General features: G+C 35.5%; 1 protein-coding gene across 1 annotated transcript in view; it reads left to right on the top strand.

Moving 5' to 3' along the window:
* PDS5B (PDS5 cohesin associated factor B) overlaps positions 1–21,412 on the top strand; it is a 183,313-nt gene that overhangs the window by 63,797 nt on the left and 98,104 nt on the right. The window contains exons 4-9 of the mRNA XM_011946898.1: positions 4,879–4,965; positions 5,072–5,169; positions 5,797–5,923; positions 11,408–11,488; positions 17,677–17,817; positions 20,326–20,441. Of these exons, the coding sequence (XP_011802288.1) occupies positions 4,879–4,965; positions 5,072–5,169; positions 5,797–5,923; positions 11,408–11,488; positions 17,677–17,817; positions 20,326–20,441 (650 nt within the window). The remainder of the gene's footprint in view (positions 1–4,878; positions 4,966–5,071; positions 5,170–5,796; positions 5,924–11,407; positions 11,489–17,676; positions 17,818–20,325; positions 20,442–21,412) is intronic.

The following is a 21,412-nucleotide window of genomic DNA, read 5'->3' as shown; positions in this document are numbered from 1 at the left end:
AAAAAATTGTGGAAACTATGGATTAGAAAATGAGTCCATAGAAAGATTATTAATCCACAGTATGAAAAAATGGCAGACAATTTATGTTTATTTCACGTAATAAGTCTTGCTGTTACTTACATGTCAGGAACTGAATTTACAGTGGTGAAAAAAACCCAGGTGTGGTTCTTAGACTCATGGAGTTCTTGATAATTGAAGTGAGGAATGTGCTTATTTGATCAAGTCTACCAAAATTCAGGTAGAGAATGTACAACCTGTTCTGGGCATGCTTGTTTTAAATTTTGATTGGTAAAAGAATCTTAGGATGAGGGAGGTAGAGAGCAGTATTTGTCATTTAAAGGTGGAATTGAATTGTAAGATTTGACTGGTCCATGTAATTGTATACCCAGGTACTAGCTTGGTTTCTAAATGTGAATTTCTCATTTGGAGATGCTTAATCGGTTTAAGGAATGATTCTATTTGTTTGATGGTGGCTGTGGCTCTGCCGTACTAGATGTCTTTTTGGCATTCTCATGAGGAGGAAGTCTAACTTGCCTCTCTTGGGGATCTTTCAGTTTGCATAATCAAGGACCTATTTCAGGGCTTTGGGGGTAACGAGAAGTTCTCCCTAAAGAATAGCTACATATCTGTTCTGTTTCTAACAGGACAATTTATGAAAAGACTGTAGAAGAGCTGAAATTAGGGTCTTTTTGCATTATTCCCTAGCTGAAAAATTGTAAGTATTTGGTTTTTCTTAGGAATTTTTGAGTCTTATTCTAAATGCTTCTTTTTTCTTTTTGGAGGACAGTACTTAAAAATTATTGACTTTGAGGGTGCTTTCTAAATATTTAGGAGATTTCACTTCCTTTTGATCAGTGTCAAGTTCATATATATGTGTATATATTTTGTCTATAGTAGCGTTGTATACATATTAGAAAATTGTGATATTTGAGCCTTACCTTTCCACTTTCAGTTTGTTGTTGTCATCAGCAAACCCCTTTTATACAGTTGGCTTCATGTTTAGGCAGTAATTGGTGAGGTTATAAGTGACTGTTGTCTTTCCGTCGCCACATAGAGTCAATATGGCATGTATACTCTTTCAGCAATCCAGCAAGGGTTCATTCATAGAGAACATGTTTTCCACAGTACTACTATTAAAGTAACTTGTTTTGTTTTAAGTAACCTTTTTTTTAAAAAAAACTTTTATTTTAGGTTCAGGGGTACATTTGCAGGTTTGTTATGTAGGTAAATTGCATGTCATGAGGGTTTGGTGTACACATTATTTTCTCACCCAGGTATAAGTATGGTTCCCAATAGGTAGTTTTCCGATCCTCTCCCTCCTCCCACCCTCCATCCTCAAGAAGATGCTGGTGTCTGTTCTCTTCTTTGTGTTCATATGTACTCAATGTTTAGTTCCCAATGACAAATGAGAACATGCGCTATTTGGTTTTCTCTTCCTGTGTTTGTTTGCTTAGGATAATGGCTTCCAGTGGCATCCATGTTGCTGCACAGGACATGATCTCATTCTTTTTTATGGCTGTATAATGTTCCATGGTGTATATGGAATATTTTCTTTATCCATTCTACTGTTGATTGGCATTTAGGTTGATTCCTTCTCTTTACTATTGTGAATAGTGCTACTGCGAACATACGCATACATGTGTCTTTATGGTAGAATGATTTATATTCCTTTGGGTATATACCCAATAATGGGATTGCTGGGTCAAATGGTAGTTCTGTTTTCAGTTCTTTGAGAAATTGCCAAACTGTTTTCCACAATGGCTGAACTAATTTATATTCCCACCAGTGATGTATCAGCATTCCCTTTCCTCTGCAACTTTGTCAGCATCTGTTACTATTATTATTTTTTTTACTTTTTACCTATAGTCATTCTGACTGGTGTGAGATGATATCTCATTGTGGTTTTGATTTGCATTTCTCTAATCAGTGATGTTGAGCATTTTTTCATAGACATGTTGGCCGTACGTATGTCTTCTTTTGAAAAATGTCTCTTCATGTTCTTTTCCCTCTTTTTTTTTGGACGGAATTTTGCACTGTTGCCCAGGCTGGAGTGCAATCATGCAATCTTGGCTCACTGCATCCTCCGTCTCGCAGGTTCAAGCGATTCTACTCCCTCAGCCTCCCCAGTAGCTTTGATCACAGGCGCCCGTCACCATGCCCGGCTAATTTTTGTATTAGTAGAGTGGTTTCACCACGCTGACTGGGCTGGTCTCAAACTCCTGACCTTGTGATCTGCCCACCTCGGCCTCCCAAAGTACTGGGATTACGGGCATGAGCCACTACGTGCAGCCTGCCCTCTTTTTAATGGGGTTGTTTTTTACTTGTTAATTGTTTAAGTTCCTTATACGTTCTTAATATTAGACCTTTGTTTGATGTATGGTTTGCAAATATTTTCTCCCATTCTGTAGGTTGTCTCTTAACTGTTTTGCTATACAGAAGCTTTTTAGTTTAATTAGGTCTCATTTGTCAATTTTTGTTTTTGTTGCAGTTGATTTTGGTATCTTCATCATGGAATCTTTGCCAGGTCCTATGTCCAGAATGGTGTTTCCTAGGTTATCTTCCAGGGTTTTTATAGTTTTAGGTTTTACATTTAAGTCTTTAATCCATATGAGTTGATTTTTGTATATGGTTTGAGGAAAGGGTCCAGTTTCAGTCTTCTGCATATGACTAGCTAGTTATCCCAGCACCATTTATTGAATAGGGAGTCCTTTCCTCATTGCTTGCTTTTGTGGTTTTGTTGAAGATCAGATGGTTGTAGGTGTGCAGCATTATTTTTGGACTTTCTGTTATGTTCCATTGTTCTATGTGTCTGTTTTTGTACCAGTACCATGCTGTTTTGGTTGCTATAGCCTTGTAGTATACTTTAAAGTTGGGTAATGTGATGTCTTCAGCTTTGTTTTTTTTTCTTTTTTTTTTTGCTTAGGATTGCCTTGGCTGTTTGGGGTCCTTTTTGGTTCCATAGATATTTTAAAATAGTTTTTTTTTCTAATTTTGTGAAGAATGTCCTTGGTAGTTTGATAGGAATAGCTTTTAATTCAGTAAATTGCTCTTTGGACAGCATGGCCTTTTTAGTAATATTGATTCTTCCTATCCATGAACATGGAATGATTTTCCATTTGTTTGTGTCATCTGTGGTTTCTTTGAGCAGTGTTTTGTAATTCTTTTTGTGGAGATCTTTCAGCACCCTGGGTTGCTGTATTCCTAGGTATTCTTTTTGTGGCTGTTGTGAATGGAATTGTGTTTTATGTGTGTGTGTGTTAAAGACAGAGTCTGGCTCTGTCACCCAGGCTGGAGTGCAGTAGCATAATCTCGGCTCACTGCAATCTTTGCCTCCTGGGTACAAGCAATTCTCTCGTCTCAGCCTCCTGAGTAACTGGGACTACAAGCACATGCCACCATGCCTGGCTAATTTTTGTATTTTTAGTAGAGATGGGGTTTTACCTTGTTGGCCAGGCTGGTCTTGAACTCCTGGGCTCAAGCCATCCACCCGCCTTGGCCTTCCAAAGTGCTGGGATTACAGGCTGAGCCACCGTGCCCAGCTGGTATTGTGTTCTTGATTTGGCTGTCAACTTCAACATATGTGGTCATCATTATGTGGTGAATCACATTTTAAAAGTTCGCTGAAGTTTGTTATGGCTTATTATATGGTCAGTTTTAGAGTATGTGCCATGTGCAGATTAGAAGAATATATATTCTGTTGTTTTGAATGGAGAGTTCTGTGGATATCTGTTACGCCCGTTTGGTCAAATGCTGAGTTTAGGTCCTGAATATCTTTGTTAGTTGTCTGTCCCAATAATGTAATTCCATCAGTGTAGTATTAAAGCCTCCCACTATTATTGTGTCATTATCTATGTCTCTTCATAAGTCTCTAATAACTTGCTTTATGAATCTGTGTGTGTTCCTTTGTTGGATGCATATATTTTTAGGATAGTTAGGTTTTCTTGTTTAATTGAACCCTTTATTAATATGTAATGCTCTTCTTTATCATTATTGGTTTAGAATAGCAACCCCTGCTTTTTTCTGTTTTCTGTTTGCTTGTTAGATTTTTCTCCATCCCTTTACTTTGACCCTATCAGTGTTGTTGTGTATGAAATGAGTCTCTTGTAGACAGCATACAGTTGGGCCTTGCTTCTTTAACCAACTAACCACAGTGCATCTTTTAATTGAGGCATTTAGTGTGTTTACATTCAAGGTTAATATTGGTATGTGCTCATTTGGTCTTGTCATCGTGTTGTTAGCTGGTTGTTATGCAGACTTGATTGTGTGGTTGCTGTATACAAATGTAGATACAAATGCAGATATAGTAAATTAGTCAAAAATATGAGATGGGAATAGATTTAGAAAGATAGGGAAAAGCAAGTAATTACAATGATTAGTAGGAAGCTTGACAAATTGACTTCTAAGAGTCTGAGCTTCTCTGTGGTATCTATTGTATTGTCATTTGGCAATTACAAAAATTGTTTCCTAAACTGCTTTTGCTATTTAATTACCATATATTTTGCTGTTCCAGGAAACCTGATCAGCTCTCAGTCATTGCAACATTTTTTATTCTAAAAATAGCATAAATTTTAGCTGTCTCAGTTTTCAGGTCTATTTGTTTATCTTTTGTTGTAAGATGAAGTTTTTTGACTTTAAGATTGTGGTAAATGATTTACTGTTTTCCTATGAAGGATAGTAAGATATTTAATGTAAGATATTTAATGTTGTTCATACAGAGATATACTTTAACAAAATTTTAGCCAAATAAAAATTTTTTCTGGTTCTTTATAGTTTATTATGATATGTACACATGAGTGCTGAATAAACTCTAGGGATTTCATGGATATTTTCATTTAGTGTTCATAATCTGAATGGCACTTTGTCTTTTTTTTATTTAAGGATATATTTATGTTTATAACAAGACAGTTGAAGGGGCTAGAGGATACAAAGAGCCCACAATTCAATAGGTATTTTTATTTACTTGAGGTAAGCAATATCTTGTATCTTGAGATGACATTTTATATTTATTTTTGTTTATATATTTTTACTAATCAAAATATTTAACTTTCACTTTTTTACCTCTTATTTTTAGAACATTGCTTGGGTCAAGTCATATAACATATGCTTTGAGTTAGAAGATAGCAATGAAATTTTCACCCAGCTATACAGAACCTTATTTTCAGTTATAAAGTAAGTTTATTTTATTAAGTATGTAACATTAAAAAAAGATAACAAATTTTGAACATGTAGGTGAATCTGCATAAACTGTTACAATTAATATTAGAAGGCTAAGAGATGTAACTTTTAATACACTTAAATTTATTTTTATACATGTTTCAAAAATGAATAGAGCTTGATTTTGTATTATATGTAATTATTGGTTAGATGAATGGCATAAGGCCAATGTAAAACTTTTTGGATTGCATTATTCGTCTATCAAAAATACATACTGACTTCTTAATGCATGTGGCTATTTGAGCTTTTTGTGTGTTCTTTAAAATTATTTACTAGAAGTAACTTCAAAGCAATTCAATTTTCTGAATTTAAGGCAGAACTGAAGTTGCTTTTGATGTAATTACTTTTGATTGTGAGACTGGTTAAAATTAGGGAAAAATAATTTAAGAAATGTAGTTTAAAAATAAAATTTGTATACTATTGTATGATGTGGGAGAGAGGGAAGCTTTAAATGAATATACATACATTTTATTTAATATTTTAGTATTATTTTTGTGAAGCATAATGCTTGTCAGTATCATCTTAAGAGTAAATCCTGTGTATCTCAGTTGTAATTGAAACAAAATCTGTTTTGAATTTCAGCAATGGCCACAATCAGAAAGTCCATATGCACATGGTAGACCTTATGAGCTCTATTATTTGTGAAGGTGATACAGTGTCTCAAGAGCTTTTGGATACAGTTTTAGTAAATCTGGTACCTGCTCATAAGGTGAGTAACAATATAATACTGTAATGTGTCTAATGCCTGTTAATATTAAGGCTTAAAATTTGTGCTTAGGTTCTAAATATGGTTTATCCTGCTTTAACCTTTTAGAGAATCCATTGGTTTAGTTATATTAATACATATTTATTGTGTTTAATGTGTAATAAAGAGATACACTTAGTCACTAGTAAGAAATTGTAGATTTCATGTAATAACATTTGATTCAGTTGTGTATAGAGTATATTTCAGGGAGTGAGTTAGTAGCTACTTAGATGCTGTTACATAACTTACTTGTCAGAAGATGGAACCAAGTAGGGCCATAACTAAAAGATAGTGATAATGTAGATAAAGAGGACTGGTGAAATTTAAAGGGAAGTCTCTACTAAATGGGAGAGGAGTAATATGTTGGTGACAGTGTTTTTTGCCTGTGTGATGTTAAGATGTTATGTTTCTGTGTTTGTGTGTGTGTGTGTGTGTGTGTTTTGATTTTAGAAAATGACTGAATCTCCAGTTAGAAATACGGTTCTGTAATTTAGAAGGCTGTGGGTTAAGGAGAGAAGGACAGGAATCACCAATGTAATTATCTGTGCAAATATAAGACCTCTCTAGCAAGATATAGTCTCATTGACACAAATAATGCTTGAGTGAAAATGATCTCATAATTCAAAAATCAAACTCTTAAAGAAAACAGTGTCTGAATCCTGAAACTTAGCAGACACTACTAATAGCAAGATGAGAGCTCAGAAATTCAGATAATATGTTTATTAAATAAAATTCACAGGTCCTGGTGTGCTGTGGGTTCCTAGTCAGCTGCCATCTTGCTCCTTTTCCCACCCCTCCCTCCTTCCTGTTGCACCTTCTGAATGCAGCGTACCATGTGCTGACTCTACCCAGACCAGCCTCACTTCTGCCTCTGGTGACCACAAGAGGGAAGGGGGAAGCTGGCAAGCAGATCTGCAGAGGCTTGTCCCATTGTCTCCTTCACCTGGGTGCCCACATCTAGTTATAATCCCTGTTAATCCATTTTATTAAATGAGCTGTAAAAATCAGCCTGGGGCCCAGCTAGTGACTTCCCCTGGGCAAACGAACACCTGGCCTGATGCCACAAACTCTACTGCCTGTGTGCTCAGGTGAGAAGACAGAGGTTATGAATCTAGCCACAGAATGCCCTAGGGAGGAAGGCTGAATACCCAGGGGGAGACCTGCTAAGCCTTTCAAATGGGTTGTGCCTGAATGGACTCTCAGCCTAGCTCTCTGGAACCCTCATTCACTTGTCAGCTGTGCCAAGACAAACCCTCCTAGACACAAATCGAGTATCTAGCTTGGCTTTCTGCACTGAGCAGCTGACTACCAGAGGCATCTGAGGTCTCCATCCATCCATTGTCATGGAGAAGACTTTGTTGGGGAAGATAAACCCACCCTTCCTGATTATACATTTTCTCCTTGGCCTTGTTGTGGTGAGAGGACCTGTAGGTACTTCCAGAAACTAGAATCGTAGGATCTACCAAACCAAGTACTTATAGATTCAATCTTTGCTTAGTCCATTTAGCTTAGGGTGGAAATTTCTCAAGGCAATTACTATTTTGCAGCCCTTTGCATAACTTGCATAGCTCCTTGCAATTTAGTGAATGACACTGAATAAAACATTCGGACAAAATTTTTTTAGAAAAATATAAATACTCTTCAAAGGAATAATGATAAAATGTTCAAGAGGTAAAGAACTAGACATATTAAAGGAGAAAATTAAGAGAAAAACTCATTAGGAATGAAAAATGGCTGGGTGCAGTAGCTCACACCTGTAATCCCAGCACTTTGGGAGACCAAGGCAAGTGGATCACCTGAGGCCAGGAGTTCAAGACCAGCCTGACCAACATGGTGAAACCCTGTCTCTTCTGAAATTACAAAAATTAGCCAGGCATGGCAGTGTGCGCCTATAATCCCAGCTACTCAGGAGGCTGAGGCAGGAGAATTGCTTGAACCTGAGAGGTGGAGGTTACAGTGAACTGAGATTGTGCCACTGCACACTCAAGCCTGGGTGACACAATGAGACTCCGTCTCAAAAAAAAAAAAAGAGAAAGAAAAGGAAAAATGGCCACCGAAATAGAAATTTTGATTGAATTGTATGTAAAAGATATTTAGAGAACTGGGATAGATGTGAGGAAATTATACAGGCACAGTGAGATGAAACATGAAAGATAAGGTCTGACATATTTAATAGTGATTTCAGAATAACAAATAGAGAATTGAGAAGAGATGATACTCGAATAGAAGTTAGCTTAAAATATTCCAGAATTGGTTAAAGCCATTAATTTATGGAATAGTGAGAAAAAGTACCATGACTAGAGTGAAAAAAAAAATAGAGGAAATCCCTGTCCAGGCCCATCCTGAAATTATGGAATACTGAAAGAGAAATCATGTATAAAGCACCCAGAATGTAAAGGCATGGCCCTTACCAAGGAATGAAGGCTAAACTGATTGCTGACTTCTCAGTTGCAGTGTTAGAGAATAAATATAATCTTATGTAAAATACAGTGGTTTAATGGAATTAATAAATGATATGATCCTGGGATAATCAGGAGCATTTGGAGCTATTAAATTTGAACTTTAAATGAACCATTTATGTTAAAATTCTAAGGATTATAATAAAAGGAAGTTACAGTAAATGTAAGTGGCCTGTATTTACCATGTAAGACAGGTTCTCAGATTAGATTGAACATAATCTGGGTGGTTACTTTTACTAAGAAATAAAACCAAAACATGTTCACAAAAGGTTGAATATAAAAGGATGGAAAAAGTACTTGCCAGGCAAGTATAAACCAAAAGAAAACCAAAATAGCTTATATTAGACCTAGTAGTCTTTAATGGATAAAGAAGAGCTTTATATAATAAGAAAAGATTCAGTACTCAGAAAGAGTTCTAAACTTGTATGCACACAGGCTCAAAATATATAAAACACAAAGTGAAAGAATTATGGACAGAAAGAAGCAAATTCACTATCTGTGTTCCATTTTAACATGTGTTTTAGTGATTATAAATCAGGTAAACTGAGTTTATAAAAAGATTGAGGATTTCAAACACAAAACTGCTAATTTAATGACAAGCATAATTAACAAAAAGAAGAAAATTCACTATTTGTGTTCCATTTTAACATGTATTTTAGTGATTATAAATCAGGTAAACTGAGTTTATAAAAATAGGATTTGAAACAAGACCACTAATTTAATAGCAAACATATAATCTGACAAAACATTGTCATAATGGCAGTTAAAATATTTAGAAATGATAAGTGATACATATTAAAACTTGCAGGATACACTTTAAGTGTAACTTCATGGCTAAATGTCCATTTCAAGGAGTAATAAAAACATTACGGTAATAAATTATACAAGGAAGAAAGTAGTGAAGAAATGAAATTAGTGAAATAGAAAACACAGTGACATTCCATCAAAAAACCCAAAGTTAGTAATTTGAAAAACGTATTAAATAAGCAAATGCTTGGAAATCTCGATCACAAAAAAAGGAAATGGTATCTTTGTACAGTTTTAGAATGAAATGAGAAACAGTGAACATGAAAAAGATCAAAAGACAATTCCATGAAGAATATTTTATGCTAACATACTTGAAATTAGAATAAATTCCTAGAAAATATAACCTGGGAAATTTGTCTTGAGAGAAAGTCAAGACAAATAGCCTACAACCAATACATTTAGTTGGTTTTAAAAACTCTGCCTATAAAACAAAGCTTTTTTTTTTAAAACAACAATAGCAATGATAGCAGCAGCAAAAATAATAACAGCAGCAGAACTCAAACCAACAGCAAAAGGATCTGTAAACCCATTACCAGGAGATTTCTATTGATCATTTAAGTGGCAAATATTCCTAACCTTCAGCACACTTCCAAATTATAGAAAGAAAGGACTACTCCATAACTCATTTTATGAGCAGAGAATAATCTTCCTAGGGAAACCAGGTGCAAACCAAGCAAGAAAAAAAAAAAATAGGCTAATTGATTTCCAATATAAAATAGTAATTTCCAGAATGATTTAAAATACTGTTGATAATCACCAAATTGGCTTTATTTTAGGAATACAAGGATGGAGTAACATTAAAAGTGTTACTGGTAGATTAAGATACTTGTTTAATAGATCAAAGAGAAAGACAAATTTTAATAGATACAGAAAAAGATGGATACAATTCATTATAATTTATTACTTAGCAAATTTGAAATAGAACTTAAACTGATAAGGAGATAATGTATGTTACATTATTTAATGGTGAAATTTTGAAGCATTCTCTTTGACGTGAGGAACATTGTAAAAATATTGCTTCTACTCAGGCAAAAAGGCAAACGTGCTTTAAAAAAATTTGGTATTATTTATGTTTATATATTTGGAAATTTCAGTAGCTTTTGGGGTACAGGTGGTTTTGGTTACGTGGATGAATTGTATAGTGGTGAAATCTGAGCTTTTAGTGCGCCTGTCACCTGAGAAGTGTACATTGTACCCAGTGTGTACACAATGTGTTTGTCTCTTGTCCCCTTTCCGCCTTCTGATTCCCTGTAGTCCATTATATCACTCTGTGTGCCTTTGTGTACCTATAGCTTAGCTCCCACTTATAAGTGAGAACATACAGTATTTGGTTTCCCATTCCTGAGTTGCCTCACTTGGAATGATGGCCTCCAGCTCCATCCAAGTTGCTGCAAAAGACATTATTTCATTCTTTTATCGCTGAGTAGTGTTTCATGGTGTATATATACCCCATTTTCTTTATCCACTCATTAGTCAGTGGACAGTTAGATTGGTTCGATATCTTAAGCATGCTATTTTTAATCCGCATTATAGTAGGTGTGTTACATTAGTGAAATAAGACAAGACAAATACAGTATAAAAGGATTATAAAGAAGAAACTAAACTGAAATGTGATTGTGCAGAAAACACAAAATGATGTACAGACAAATTTATAGAAAATATAAGAACATTCTAGAAGGTTGTGAGACATAAGAAGATACAAAAACCTGCTAGCATAATTTCAAAAATTTTTCATTTGTAACTTTAACGAAGATGTAAGGTACTTCCCTGCCTGTAGGTTCCCCATCGCTGCCCACACTAGAACATAGTTCATTCTCTTAGGATGTTTTGGTTTTTTTTGGACCTGAAGTGGAACAACCTGTGTTTGTAATTAACTGATTTGATTTTTGGACTAGATCTAGAATGACTCTATCTAATAAGCGTTTATTGACCATTTCTATGTGGTTTACATTATGTTATGAACAAAATAGGAAGAGAATATAATTATCCTTACATGGATGGAATCTTAGATCCAGTAGGCCAGTTAGTCCTTAAAAAGAAAAGTGGTTTTGCCTTCTCTCTTTCATTCCAATTGAGTCTTAATTTTTTCATTCATTTACTCAAGAGTAGCATTTTGAATACAGGTAATATTTTGCTTTTCATGTTAGAGATATATAATATAGATACTGTTTATGTTTTTCAGAATTTAAACAAGCAAGCATATGATTTGGCAAAGGCTTTGCTGAAGAGGACGGCTCAAGCTATTGAGCCATATATTACCAATGTAAGTCTTACTTGTAATTGGTTGTCAGAAGGATTAAACTGAAAATTTAAAGACTTGCTAGAAGCAAAATTTCGTCAGATAGTGTATAGTTTTAAAAACAACAAATCTGTGTTGTTTTAACCCTTAAGTAATATATTTTCTTTCTTTCTTCTTAAAATTATTCTTGCTTAATATTTTTTGGAAGGCTTGCTTTCATCCTATTTGTTCTTTATTTTCTTTCAAATTGCCTGAGAACAGTTTTATTTTGGTTAGCAAGATATTCTGTTTGTTTCTACTGATAGAAATAGAGTTAAATGTAATTAGATAAAACATGTGGAACTTTTCATTATTCAGAGACATTGCTTACAGGTTTTTGGAGCTTAAATTGATTTGTACAAGAAGAAGATATGAACTAATATTAAGACCTAGAAATTGAAGGCAAGTATGAATGGCAGTAGTGATTTAGTAAAAGTTGCCTATCTATTGCTATTCCTGGGTTAGATTCCATATAGATCTATCTTTTCTGAAAAAGAGGAACAATTGTAATAAAATGAGCCCTTTCAGTATCACACCAAATCTACTTACTTATGATTGACTATCTTGTATTTATTTTTAGAAGAAATATTTTTTAGCTGCTAGGTTCACTGACAGAAGTTTATGGTAAGTTTTATTTTCTCTCCACAGTTCTTTTGAGTTGTACAGATTTAGGTGGCAGTATTCATATTATATTATATGTGAATGGTGCCTCCTAGAATACAAATGTAGAGTACAGTGTTAATGGTGCTCCTTGGAATTGTGTAACAGTACAGTCCTTCCACCTGCTTTTCAGTTTCACTCACCTCCAGACAAGTAAAGGATATACATTTGCATTCCTGAGTAAAGTAAGAAAGAAAGCCTTTAGTAATTACTTATGCATTCTCCTAAAATTTATTGAGGGAGAGTTTTTCTTGTAGTATACACAAATTTAAAGTCAGTGTATGAAATATATCATGAAAAGATGTACTTTGAAAACTAACATACTTCATAAAACAGTAACTTAATAAATTCCAGCTTTTGTTTCTGGCTTATAGCCTTAGAGAATCCTAAACATACAATGATTTGGAAAAGTTAATTTAATTTGTAAGGAAATTGTTTTGAAGGGTAAACTTTCAGAAGCTGTGGAATCAAATTCTGTAACCTATCTTAATTGCTCCAAGATTGTCAGGGAACTTCAAATATTGGTTTCTGCAGTTTTTAAGCTGTGGGTATTGGCTGAGATAAATTGGTTGGATTGAGTTTTTTCATCATTGGCTTAGTGGCACTTGAAGTGTGTAGACCTAGACTTAAACATTCTGTAATTATCCTTTTCCCTTGCTTCAAGTACTTCTAAATGACTATTTCCATGGGCCATTAGAGCACACTAGGTGAGCTCCTCCTGGTGGCCATTTATTTAAACTCATATTGCCAAGCCAGTTTCTTTTTTTCTCTTCTTTTTTTTTGGGCGGGTCGAGGGGGAACACATCTTATTTTGGTTTCTTTTTCTGGCACAAAAATAAGAAAAGATCACAGTACCATATTGATATCTCTACTCTGATTGGGGAAAATCAATATTTGATTGGGGCAATTAAAGGAAAAAACCCACAATAAATGATGATACTTACTCGAGTTAGGTGATTAGGTTCGTTATAATTTTGTATGTTTGAAAATATTTATAATGGAAGTAAAAGAAAAAAAGGCTGAGGAAATATTTTTAACAATCCCAGAATACATCAAGGTAAACACATTTCTGCATCACTTATACCTTGTGTTAATTTCCTGTTATTCTTGTGTGCAGAAATAGAATCCTTTCCCCGTGAACTCCCCAAACTTTCATATTATATCTATATCAAAAGCTGAGGAGCAGGGGCCAAACAGAGTGTTCTGAGCACACATTGAATTATGTATACTTTCTCCCAGTACCTTGTCCACTATTTTCTTATTTCTTCCTGTTTTCTTGTTCCTTGCCTTATTTGAAGGTTAGCTAAGAAATAAAAATTGCTTTTCCCCTCCCTTTAGTTCCTTTATGTCTACTTAGGTTTCCATTTCAAACCTTTATAATTACAAATAAAATCACTTTCTAGTGAACTTAATTGTCTTATAGTAGGGTAAAATTAGTTCAGTGTTAGAAATCATTCTTAGCCCTTTTGGACTTACAGTTGAAAAAGCCATTATTTACTGATCTTCCTAGTTGAGAATTAGCAAGTAAAAATAGGAGTAAGATACTGAGATAATAACCCCACTTCTCTCTCTTTTCTGTTTTTCTTTTTCATTCACACATAGAGACACATTCTTTTTTTTTTTTTTTAATAGATAGTGTTTCTTACATATCAAGACTTAAGAAATCACTGTGGTGGTGTAGGTTATTTATTTATTAAATTTTTTTGTTGTTGTCGTTTGAGACAGAGTCTTGCTCTGGCACCCTGGCTGGAGTTCAGTGGTGTGATCTTGGCACACTGCAACCTCTGCTTCTGAAGCTCAAGTGATCCTCCTACTTCAGCCCCCTGAGTAGCTAGGACTACAGGAATGAACCACCATGTCTGGCTAATTTTTCCTTTTTTAAAAAATTTTTTGGGCCGGGCGCGGTGGCTCAAGCCTGTAATCCCAGCACTTTGGGAGGCCGAGATGGGCGGATCACGAGGTCAGGAGATCGAGACCATCCTGGCTAACACAGTGAAACCCCGTCTTTACTAAAAATACAAAAACTAGCCGGGCGAGGTGGCGGGCGCCTGTAGTCCCAGCTACTCGGGAGGCTGAGGCAGGAGAATGGCGTAAACCCGGGAGGCGGAGCTTGCAGTGAGCTGAGATCCGGCCACTGCACTCCAGTCCGGGCGACAGAGCAAGACTCCGTCTCAAAAAAAAAAAAAAAAAAAAATTTTTTTTGTAGAGACAGGGTTTCATTCACCATGTTGCCCGTGCTGTTCTTGAATTGCTGTGCTCAAGCAATCCTCCTGCCTCAGCCTCTCAAAGTGTTAGGATTATAGGCGTGAGCCACCATGCCCAGCCTAGGTTATTTTTTTTTAATAGAATTTGTTGTAACACAACGACCTAGGAAGCTGAGCAGTACATATATATTTGTTTAAAAGGTAAAATGGAATATCAAGAACAAAAAGTACCTGGTGATAATTCTAAAAATTTCCTACATGCATCACTTCTTAATGATGTTATTTTTCACTAGTTCTTTTTTCTATCACAAATTTTAGGATATGGCAAAAAATTATTTTGGACTAAAAAAAGTACATCCAATCGTTGTTGGAATAGGTGAAATTTGGTTAAATTGCTTAATTCCACTGACCCTCTGTTTTTGCACCTGTAATGCTTGGGTGGTGGTAGAGAATGTGTTATTTAATGTGAAAGCACTTTGTAATTAAAATTAGCCATGTATAGCAAAGACTTGGAATCAACCCAAATGTCCATCTGTGACAGACTGGATTAAGAAAATGTGGCACATATACACCATGGAATATTATGCAGCCATAAAAAAGGATGAGTTTGCGTCCTTTGTAGGGACATGGATGCAGCTGGAAACCATCATTCTTAGCAAACTATCACAAGAACAGAAAACCAAACACCGCATGTTCTCACTCATAGGTGGGAACTGAACAATGACATCATTTGGACTCGGGAAGGGGAACATCACACATCGGGGCCTATCATGGGGAGGGGGGAGGGAGGAGGGATTGCATTGGGAGTTATACCTGATATAAATGACGAATTGATGGGTGCTGACGAGTTGATGGGTGCAGCACACCAACATGGCACAATTATACATATGTAACAAACCTGCATGTTATGCACATGTACCCTAGAACTTAAAGTATAATAAAAAAAAAATTAGCCATGTATATTTAAGGTAGAATTTATTAATAATTTTTTATAATTTATTTGTAATTAAGGTAGAATTTATTACTGACTGGTGACATCTTTCATTAGGAGGCATTTGCTGTACAAAAAAATTATAGTATGTAATTAGTTACCCATTTGTAAATGAAAGAATTTTAGGAAGGAAATATTTTAATCAACTCTAAATCTGCCTCCACTAAATTTTCAGCCCTTAGGAAGGGCTTGGATTGTTTTACCCGTATTTGTATCATACTGTCTTTTGCATAGTTTTTATTCATTTACCAGACATATATTGTGTGCCTCCTCTGTATCAGGCACTGTGCTAGGTAGGCTCTTACACACTGGAGAAGACCAACTGGGTCATTGTCTTTTTGGAGATTATAAAAGTGTTCAATACATGTTTTTTAATGGAATTTGTGAGAAATTAAACCAGGGAATGATTTTTTTTTTCTTAATTTTTCAAATAAGTTTTTCCCAGACTGTTAGAAGATGATGATGGTTTGACCACTTTGATGGTGAGATTGGGAAGGGTTTTTGTTCTTTATTAAGGAAAATACTATTTATTAAATAGGTAGTATTTATTTTTCTGTTTGTTAAGCAGGAGAAAATTTGTGAATGGCAGCAAAAAAGCCACTTTATTTTCAACCTGAGTAAGAATTTAACCTTTGATGTCATGAAATTCTCTTCCCATAAAATTGATAAATAGGAAGGACAAACAAGTTCGTTTTAAAACCAATAAAGAAAGAATAACAAAATAGAATTTGTTCTTCTTTCTTCATGTCTGGGTAGTCTAATCTGATTCATAGACCTAAAAAAGTCACATAAAAACAACCCAAGAAGTAAAAGTAAGCAGAAAAGACATAGAAATATGAAATTCTCCACTCTGTACTCTCAGTATAGAAAGTTAAAGTGTAATTAAGCCAGTTGTGTGTTAACTGTCACAGAAGAGATTAGGGCAGCTTGCATGGTATAAAGAATCCTTGACTCCTTCTCCTCTGAGACTCAGGAAACCATTAAGGATATATGGCGGGGTATGCTTTTGGTTAACTGTTTATGTTTTTGGAAGGTTTTAAATAGAAAAGAACTTGACAGTTATGCCATGCATCTTTACCAGTTTCAGTAGTAATATGATAAATGATCTGAGTGTGGAAACTAGTTAGAGCTAGCTATATGGTAGGGGAAAATTGTTTAAATTTGGATTTTCCTTGTGTTTGTGTGTGCTTTTAATTGGATTTTAATTAGTGTTGTAAACCCTGTAGATATGCACACATCAGAACGTAAAAGAAGACAAAGAATTAGAAAGAGGTAGTTTTTCATCAGAAGTAAAAAATTACGTATTTCAAACATAGAATTGCCTTCTATGAAAATGTAAGAAGGCTGTATCTATGGGATGATGTTTTCTTATGTATGTACTAAGGTGAACAGGCTATTTTCCCTCACCCTTGGGGAGATTAAGACATTGTTTTAGTCAGGGTTTTCTAGAGAAATAGCCAATAGTGAGTGAGTGTATGTATAGACAGACACACATACACATATATGTGTGTGTATATTCACACATAGTGTATAAATACACACACACTGAGAGACACATGTATATGTATGAGAGGGAATTTATTAGGGGAATTAACTTATGAGATTATAGAGTCTGAGAAGTCCAAGAGTAGGCTGTCTGCAAGCTGGAGAACCAGGGAAGCCAGTGGTGTTACTCTCAGAGGCGGAAGGCAAGGCTTGAGAACCTAGCAGGGGACTGGGCCGCTGGTACAGTTTCTGGAGTCTGAAGGCAGGAAAACCTGGAGTGCTGCTGTCCAAGGGTAGGAAATGAATGTCCCAATCCAGAAGACAGTGAATTCACTTCCTTTTGCCTTATTGGGCCTTCAAGCCTATTTGGATGATGCCTGCCCATACTGAGGGCAGATCTTTCCCACTAAGTCTATAAGCCAATCTCCTCTGCAGACATCATTGCAGACACACCCAGAAACAATGCTTTACCAGCTCTCTAGGTATCCCTTAATGCAGTCAAGTTGACACATAAAATTAACCATGCAGAAATATACACAAATAATAACATAGGATAGAATATAGTCAATATTATAATGGGGAGCAGAGTATATTTGAAAAGTAGAATGTTTATTGAAATGTTTCGGTCTGTTTTATTGTATACAAGATGGATTCCATGTTTTATCTTTTCCTGTAGCCTGTACTGGTTTCCCATGTAATGTTAGAAAATATTTTGATATGCCTAGTTTGATTTTGTATAAAATAATGATGAATTTGGTCAAATAATTATGATTTTTAAAACATTCATCTTGTCTCTGGTTTTTCTACTAATGATAGGCTTTCTTTCTCAAAAGTTTTTTAATCAGGTTCTGATGCTTGGGAAAACATCTATCAGCGATTTGTCAGAGCATGTCTTTGACTTAATTTTGGAGCTCTACAATATTGATAGTCATTTGCTGCTCTCTGTTTTACCCCAGCTTGAATTTAAATTAAAGGTAACTTGTAAAAATAATATGATTCTACCAACCAAGTTATTAGCAAAGAGCATTATTTATAGCTTTTTAATTTTTACAATAGTTTTAACTGAATGTAAGAGATGAAGGGGGAGTATTACTATTATTTCTTCGCATATTTGTGCCATGTCTGTCTGTGAATCTTCAGTGCCTGGCAGGTGCCTAGCAAATAGTAACTGCTTAATAAATGATTAGTAAGGTTAGCAAGATGGTATTTTCCTCCAGGTATTTTCCAGATAAATTCTAGGATTTGACTAACTTTTGAAGTCTTAGCTATACATCAAGCTTATGTTTTCAAGGCACAGTTTATAGTAGTTCCCTTGACCACTTAGGCCATAAAAATAGTTTAGAGTTTGTTACCCACATAGTGTGAAATGCTTTCCCTTTATGCATATTATCTCATGTTGCTTATGTTGCAAGTTTGTTTGCTTTTTATATAGTTCTGTGAATTTTTTATTTTTTTGAGAGGATTTTTTTTGTTTTGTTGCCCAGGTTGGAGTGCAGTGGTGTGATGTTTGCTCACTGCAACCTGTGCCTGTTGGGGTCAAGCGATTCTTCCACCTCAGCCTCCCAAGTAGCTGGGACTACAGGCATGCGCCACCATCTCTGCTAATTTTTGTATTTTTTGGGTAGAGACAGGGTTTCCCCATGTTGACCAGGCTGGTCTCAAACTCCTGACCTCAAGTAATCCACCTGCCTTGACGTCCCAAAAGTGTTGGCATTACAGGCAAAAAACACCACCCCCAACCCAGTGAAATTTTTTGGTAGCATGTTCCTAACTGCTTTGACATTAAATTATGTTGTAAAATTGAACTTTATTTGCAGAATTGGAGAATAATAGTTTTCTTTTTCAAATCATTGCAATAAGATTAAGTAAAGCTAGTTACAATTATTTATCTTTGTGGACCCAGAAAAGTTCTTAATGAGTTTTGCATCTAAAACTTTTGATTTTCTTTCAAAAACAAAACAGTCCACATTGGTAGTGTGAACACCCGAAGTAGCCAGTACATAAGTATTCTTATATTCTGGAGTATGTTTTTGGTATGTTTCTCAAATGAGCCGTTCAATTAACTGGCCTTCCTGTCCCCTTTTTAATGTGGTTAGTGATTTGGGTGAGGCAGCAGGTAGTCACACCTCTAATTATTTGTTGGTTTATATGATTTTTCTCTAGTAAAGATATTGAGTAAATGCTATGCATGTTCCTACACACTATGAGAAATACAAAAATAAGGAAATTATCATCCCTGCTTTCAGCAAACTTAACATCTAGTATGAGAGGAAGAGGAAAAAAATCCAGATCTAATATGAGGCCAGATATTATAAGTGTCATAAGAGATACAAACAGCGTACAATTGAAGCAAAGGAAACAGCATGCAGAAGCATATAGAGGTAGGAAGGTTCCGGGTGAATTCGTGGAACACAAAGAATTGTAATTGGAAGATAGCATAAAGTAAGTTTAAATCACTCCTGGCTGCATATTAGAATCTTTGCTTGTTAAGACTTAAAGAAATAGCTGTCCAGGCACTAAACCAGACTAGCTGATTCAGAGTTTTGGGGAATTGAGGTTTTTTTTGTTGTTGTTGTTGTTCTTCTTGTTTTAATTTTTTTTTTAAGTTTTGAGGTGATTCTAATGTACAGCCAGGCTTCAGATATAATTACTTAGAGGAATAAAGAGAGAAATAATAGAGACAAGTTAGGTCATATTGTGGGGGCTCTTGGCATGGCAGGTTGTGTCATTGGTTGAAAATTTAAAAACAGTTTGTGTAGTGACATTTCCATAACACCTTGAATATCAATGCCTTTTGATATACCCGATTCCCACACTTTATGTTCAAGTGTAGTATTGTGACTGGCTCATTCACTTATCCATTGAGTCATTTGTTGGCAGTGCCAAAATCAGTAGTAAAATTGAATTCACGTCCCTAGGGTGCCCCCAGTGTAGTATATAAAACAAATTTGAGTTTTCACAGGTTTAAGTCCTCTCCTTTTTACTGTTGCGCTCCTTTTAGAAATCTGGTCTATGTAGATGAAGTGTCTTACTGGGAGACTTTAGCACATACTAATAGAGCTAAAAAGTATATTCACACAGAGTTTTCTGTTTTCTATAGGCCTGGCCTCTGTCAGTGTCTGTTCTGAAAAACCACACATAGTTTTTCAAGGGTCCTGGGTAGGTTTTATAAGAGTTTATTTTGACTCTGAATAGAAATAAACCTTAATTGTAGGAGGGGCTTCTAACATTGGAACAGACTTGAAAGATGTATTTTCATGAAAGGGTACTTCTTTAATGGAATTTGAGATAATTAGAGCATTTATGATGACATTTAATTTTGTGAGGAGTAAAGTGAGCATTTTTATGTAATTTTTCATTTAGAGTTCATGAAAGATTTTCTGTGGAATTGGAGCATCAGGGAAATCGTGGCAAAGAATGGGCAGCCTTATTCTGAATATCTATTGCATGGTTTTAAAGCTGTGATTTGTGTTTTATTTTAGAGCAATGATAATGAGGAGCGCCTACAAGTTGTTAAACTACTGGCAAAAATGTTTGGGGCAAAGGATTCGGAATTGGCTTCTCAAAACAAGCCACTTTGGCAGTGCTACTTGGGCAGGTATATGATTTTGGTTTTCCATTTAAAAGTAATAAATGATTCTGCTGACCGGTTTTTAAAAAAAAATTATCCACGTTTAAACTGTGTTCTCTGGAAGTTTTGAAAGTTGTTAATGACTGGCTATATTTATAATTACTCTTTTAGTCTTTATCCTCAGTAATTTTTAAAACATAATGCATTTTAAAGCTATCTCTTAGGGTATTATGACCATGAGGTTAATATTACTACTTTAAGGCAGTGATTAATTCCAACTGAAAATACCTCTTTGGGAGATAGAGCCCCTCCACAAATTAATTAAAATTAATTAGGTTGTTTGGAGATATTGACAGGATAATAATATTCACAGAGTGAATAAAGAAATGACTATTTATATTTCTCTTCCTAACCTCCTTTCTGTATTTCTCAGTTAAAGGAAATGATGGCCTGGATTCCTTGCATGGTTTGAATGATGCACAAAATCCCTGAAATGGTTGCAAAAGTTTGAGTGTATTTGTGTATGTCACTGTTCTGTGAGAGGTATTCATTTCATTACCTTTTCTAAAGAGATCCCTCTCCTTGAAATATTAAAAGCCCGACAAATGCCTTGGCTGAAACTTGCTTTGACTCAGGAAAAAAGAGAATTTTTCCCCTCAAATTATTCTCATAACAAATAATGCAGTTAAGTTATAAACAAACAAGTACGATCTGGCTGGGCGCAGTGGCTCACACCTGTAATCCTAGCACTTTGGGAGGCCGAGGCTGGCGGATCACGAGGTCAGGAGATCGAGACCATCCTGGCTAACACGAGTGAACCCCGTCTCTAATAAAAATAGAAAAAAATAGCCAGACGTGGTGGCAGCGCTTGTAGTCCCAGCTACTTGAGAGGCTGAGGCAGGAGGATGGCGTGAACCTGGGAGGTGGAGCTTGCAGTGAGCCGAGATCTTGCCACTGCACTCTAGCCTGGGCGACAACGAGACTGTCTCAACAAAAAA

The sequence above is a fragment of the Colobus angolensis genome, unplaced genomic scaffold (assembly GCF_000951035.1).
Source record: "Colobus angolensis palliatus isolate OR3802 unplaced genomic scaffold, Cang.pa_1.0 Scaffold255, whole genome shotgun sequence".
NCBI classification, from domain to species: Eukaryota; Metazoa; Chordata; class Mammalia; order Primates; family Cercopithecidae; genus Colobus; species Colobus angolensis.
Note: the sequence above shows the minus strand (reverse complement) of the source record. Positions and strands in the feature narration are given on the sequence as shown.